Source organism: Tenrec ecaudatus, chromosome 4 (assembly GCF_050624435.1).
Source record: "Tenrec ecaudatus isolate mTenEca1 chromosome 4, mTenEca1.hap1, whole genome shotgun sequence".
Classification (NCBI taxonomy): Eukaryota; Metazoa; Chordata; class Mammalia; order Afrosoricida; family Tenrecidae; genus Tenrec; species Tenrec ecaudatus.
In genome coordinates this window covers 30,743,686-30,749,157 of record NC_134533.1, presented here as the reverse complement: position 1 = coordinate 30,749,157, position 5,472 = coordinate 30,743,686, and the positions used below count along the sequence as shown (strand labels likewise).

The following is a 5,472-nucleotide window of genomic DNA, read 5'->3' as shown; positions in this document are numbered from 1 at the left end:
GCATGAGTATTTCTGATCCCTGTCACCTGATGAGCTTCGAGAAGAATAAGAAAAGCAGAGGACACAGAATTGTCTTTTACTCTACGGACTGGCAGGTATTAAAATAGTCACATGAACTTCTGATGAACCAAATATGTCCTCTGAATGTGACCATCTCTAACCCATCAGATCAACTGCAGTAAAGGAGCAGGAGCCCCCACATTATATAGGGCAAATACGAACACATTGCTTATCAGAAAATATCTAGAATTTATTTTCATTTTTTATTCATATTAAATGGGCCATTTGAAGCCCTCAACCATTTAATCCTAAATGTCTATAGGTTAATCTTAAGCTCACAGTGACCCGGGTGACCGAGTAAAATGCCTCCCTGGCTTTCCTATCAGGCCGTCTTCAGGAGAGCAGACAGCCAGCTCTTTCTTCCTCGAAGCCACTAGGTTGTTTTCAACCTTTTTTGGCAGCACCACACTTAACCATTTCCCTACCATGGCAACCTTTTTTATCTTTCTTTGTTTTGTTTTCACTTTGGACTCCTCTCATTTTGTTGCGCAGCCTAGGGGACTGTGTGCGCAGACGCACCCGATGGCATTCCTGGTTCGAAGCGAGAGAAGGGGCACAATGCGCAGAGACGATCGGAGCTCCACAACCGCAAGCCCAAGAGAAGGCAGGAGCCTCGGTTCCCTTGGTTCATGCAGTTTTCTTTCTGCTAACCCTTCTCACCACTGCAGGTGTTCCAGAGCCTGCGTGTGTGTGATTCACATCTCGGGAATCTGCTTTGGACGTTCCATATTGAACAATGTGAAAGAAAGCGGTCAGCATGCATTTACCTTTTTATCGAACCTTTTCTATCGAACACAAAAGGTGGCTTGTGTTCTTAACAAAGGAAAGTAGAAGGCGAGGGAGGAAACGGGAAAAAAAATTAGGGAATTGGTGATTAAAAAATTGACACACGGATCTTGAGTGGTCTCGTTCACTTGTTGTCCCCTCTTCCCATTTTATTTCTCTGGTCTGTTTCACTGGTAATGGTTAGTTTTTCACACTTGGGGCCACAAAACTGGGGGGTGAAGCTCACCTCTCACTGTGTGTGTGTATGTGTGTGTGTCCAACCTGGTCATGCATTGGGAGCTGAACTTTACTCCAGCTTAGTCAATCCTTGCCTGTTTTACCACTGGAGTGACAGGTTTCAAGGGCCAGGAATAAGAATTATGCATTTCTACAGAAGATTTTCTACAGAAGATTTTAATAAGTAAGTTCTAATAGAGTGAAGCATGTCAGAGCCCGAACTGCCTTATTGTCCTTGGTCTCCAAATTCTCCCCTTTGATAGGGTGCAGTCTTATCACTTCTGGGTCTCCATTAATGAAAAAGATTTTGTTTCCCTCTTTGACAGGTTTCTGCCATACATGGGTTCCAGCTTTCACAGGTTCTACTATTTATCCAAATCGCATATTAAAATATCAAGAAATACTAAGGTGATGGTAGCCCTCGAGTTCCTTATTTTTCAGGAAAGTTCCTATATTTTCTCTTACATAAATTATTTCCTTCCAAATTATTAAAAAGAAAAAAATGCTTCACTTAAATTGATACCCTACTGTCTTTTCTATCTTTATGTATGCATTCATCATTCAGAACACTTTTTTAACCCCTTAACAAAACCTGTTATCACTGAGTTGGTTAATACTCAGAGTAATCCAGAGAAGTTCTGAACCTGTCACCTTTATGGAAACAGGATGTCACATCTCTCTTCCAGGGAGGAACAGCTGGGATTGAGCAACAACTTTATGGTTAGCAGCCAAAAGTTGCTCTACAATCGGTACTTAGGGGAAGAGAGTCAGTTCCTCGAGAAAGATGTAAGAAACCAGGGGAATTCTGTTCCTAGAAAAACCCTGAAGTGATATTACGGAACTCCAAGGCCTCACTGTAGAGCATTCCCTCTGACAGTAGGATGAGAGCTGGCCCCCAGAAATAGAGCAAGTTGATTTCATACAGATGGTGAGTGATTCAAGGGCAGAAGGCAGTCTTGTCAACGGTGCACCCACAATACTGAAATCAGTGCTTAGGACATGGTCGATCTTTAATAATATGCATTGTTGAATTGAACTAAATTTGCTGACATCCAGCAGAAAGACGTCTCTTCTAATTATTGGTGATTTATAATACCTTCATGATCTGTAATGGCATTTCATCTCGCCAACGTAATTTTATTTATGAGACAGCAAATAAACTATACTGAAACTTTTTTTCAAATCGTATTGAATTTACTTTACAGTATTGTTATCTTTTAATCTTTCCATCCTACAAAGGTTACCTCTAAAGAGGAGGGGGGGAAATACTACAGCATCCTTGAATATAGATTGAAAACTCAACTAACAATAACAAAAAAGGGCCCTGAAGAAATTAATGCCATGAATGAAGAAAACTGTAGTATTTCCTTTTTTTTAAAGAAAGGAATTGGGTCACCTTCAAATTTCTCACATTTGAATTATGCTACAAATGAGTTATGTCCAAGTACAGAAAAACCAACAATATTTTATTTATAATCTTATTTTTAGCATTTGAACTACAAATTCTGGTTCTAGAGTTGTTTAAAAGATCATGGGTTTTATAGATCCTTACGTAAATTAATCTGTTTGCTTGCTTTGTTTTTCTTTATCTTTTCCATAGAATGGTCCTCCTCATAAATACAGAACAGGTTATTACATGAAAAATATAAGATCTTGCATTTTCCCTTGCTCTCTCTTAAAAATCTATGTCTAATATTGCATTCCCCATTGGACTACTTCATAAGGGCATGAGGGGGAGAAAAAAGCAAAAAGAAGAGAGACAAAATAGACTGGATCTCACCACTAGAATTCACCATAAAAATCTCAAAGTGTAACAGAATTCTTACAAAATTTCCTAGACCAGTTCTTTAGGGAATTGAGATCTCTTGTGAAAAATATGGCAATCAGGGAAGGGAGGGACGAAATGTGGGAAAATAGTAAATAAGTGCAGCAAAAACAGGTTCTGAGGAATACACATAATTTTGTCTGCTTTAGATCACAATAGAATTTTTAATAAATAAATTTCTTTTGTTTTTTGTTTTTTTGTAAAGACACTTTTTTGAAACAGTAGAGTTAGCCCAGTCATTTGTGTCATTTTTAATAAATTGTCTGTTTTTTTGATGGTTTGTTTTCTGTAACTGTAAATGTTTTAGATTTGAGTCTCTTGTACATTGTCTTTAGAGTTCATTCGAATCAATAACGGTTCATGCACTGAACTGTGTATTGAGTTGATTGTGTTAACTGTTGTTGTGTGGTTGAAGGGGGATTTGTAGGAGTTATAGTGATTGAGATGCTCATGCTCAATAGCAGGCATGGGCAGGTGGCTTTCCATGGGGGTGTCCCCGGTAATCTCATCATCCACATTAATTATTTCAACAGTCCGGGTGGGGGCGTGATGGTTTTGCCGATGATGCTGCTTCCTCATCTTGTAGAAAATGACCAGCATCACTGCAGCCATCAGCGTGATGGCCACGAAACAGCCGATGATGATTTTGGTCGTCTTCATGACCTCATCGATGCCTGGGATCCCATTGTTTAGATCAGTCACTGGGATAGTGAATGTTTTTTCCGTTGACCTTGTGCTCTGGGGCGTGAGAGAGGTGGTCACATTGGGAGTGTCCCAGTCGATCAGTGGAGTGGGGCCCACGTTGGTGTCTGTGGTCCGAGCTTCGTCCTGAGAAGGTTCCATGGTCTCTACGGTAACGGTGGAAAAGTACGAGAAGGGCGTGGTGGTGGCCGCGGTGACATTCAGGGTTGCTGAAGCGGTGGTATTTCCAACGGAATTACTCACCATGCACGTGTACATGCCCGTATCTTGCACGGTTACATTCGTGAAATTTAACGTGCCGTCGCTGAGCACCGCTATCCTCACTTTGTAAGCCCCGTGCGTCATGACGGTTCCATTTGGAGTGATCCAGGACACAGAGGTCAGGGATGTGGAGGCCCGGCATTTCAGCTCGGCCGCCATGCCTTCCGTGACATTGAGGTCTGCTGGGGGCTCCACAATCACAGGTGCGTAGCAGGTGAAATAGTTCTGATCGAGCTCCCCGATGTACCTCCCTTTGAGACTGGGAGGTGTGTTACACCTGGCACAGCAAGCTGTGTTGGAGGGGGCCATGTCTTTTATCCACCAGCTGAGCCAAAGTATATCACAGTTGCAGTTCCAAGGGTTGTGATGTAAATGGATCCGCTCTAGATGGTGCAAGGGCGTGAAGAGGTCATGAGGCAGCAATGTCAGGTTGTTGTGTGCCAGGTTGATCTCCACGAGCGACTGCAAGTTATCAAAGGCGTTCCTTTCAATCACTTGGATCTGGGATTGTATCATCCACAGTTTTTGAAGGTGCATCAGCCCCTGGAAAGAGCCAGGCCTGATGGCAGACAAGTGATTCCCGGAAAGATCCAGCTCATCCAGTTTGATAAGTGGGGTGAGGTTAGGGATTTCCCGGAGATTGCACATGGCAAGGTTCAAATACCTCAAATTGGATAGACCTTCAAAGGCACCTTCTGAGATATACGAAAGCCTTTTCAATTCCCCCAAGTCCAGCCGGCGCAAAGAAGGGACTCTGTTAAAAGCATAAGAAGGGATACTTTCAATGGGGTTGTTCCGCAGCCAGAGCTCCTTCAGTTTAGACAAATATACAAAAGCGCCATTCGGGATGGTCGTAAGACGATTGTCGAAGAGTTCCAGAGTGTTGAGGTTTGCCAGACCATTGAAGGCCCCGATTTCAATGGTTCGGATGTGATTCCTACTCAGCTGTAGGATTTCCAGGTGCCTCAAGTGCTTGAAGCTGTTCACTTTGATGATCTGGATTTGGTTCTCGTGGAGGTTCAGCAGCCGTGTGTTGGTCGAGATGCCATCTGGAACCTCGCGCAGGTTTTTCCGAACACAGATCACCTTACTGAACTGGTTGCTGCAGGAGCAGACGGAAGGGCAGGTTTGGGCCCGCACCAAACCAGCCACCACAAGAAGTTGGAGAGCCAGCAGCACCACAAGCAGGGGGTCAAATAAGGCCCTGTTAAACCTAGGACCTATCATTATCTGCTGTGGATGTAAGGTCATCTTGTTCAACATTCATAATTTATCTGGTGTTGGTCCTTCTGGAGTTCAAATTGTCTGCATAAAAATAAAATAAGAAAAACAAAGAAAAAGAGGATTAGAGGTCCTGCAAGTATCTTTTTAAGCAAAAAGCTAAGTCAATATACCAGCTAAAGATAACAGACTAAGAAACAAATGATCCTATATCCCTTATGGAGCAATGAAGTCTCTATTATATGGACATGTATAAAAATATGTTCTAATTAGCTGCTGTATACAATCTGTATCCATCAGATGAACAATCACAGAGAAGTGACAGAGGACTACAATGTAGTGTTTTCCACACAGGGTGACTCAGATGCAAAATGTTCTCTATAATTAGGATTAACATGTAT

General features: G+C 42.3%; 1 protein-coding gene across 1 annotated transcript; it reads right to left on the bottom strand.

Annotated features, from left to right (window-relative positions):
- Positions 1-3,131: 3,131 nt before the first annotated feature.
- LRRC4C (leucine rich repeat containing 4C) lies at positions 3,132-5,113 on the bottom strand. Its single transcript, XM_075548360.1, has one exon. The coding sequence runs from the start codon at positions 5,111-5,113 to the stop codon at positions 3,191-3,193; it is 1,923 nt and encodes a 640-aa protein (XP_075404475.1). The 3' UTR covers positions 3,132-3,190.
- Between the last annotated feature and the right edge of the window lie 359 nt (positions 5,114-5,472).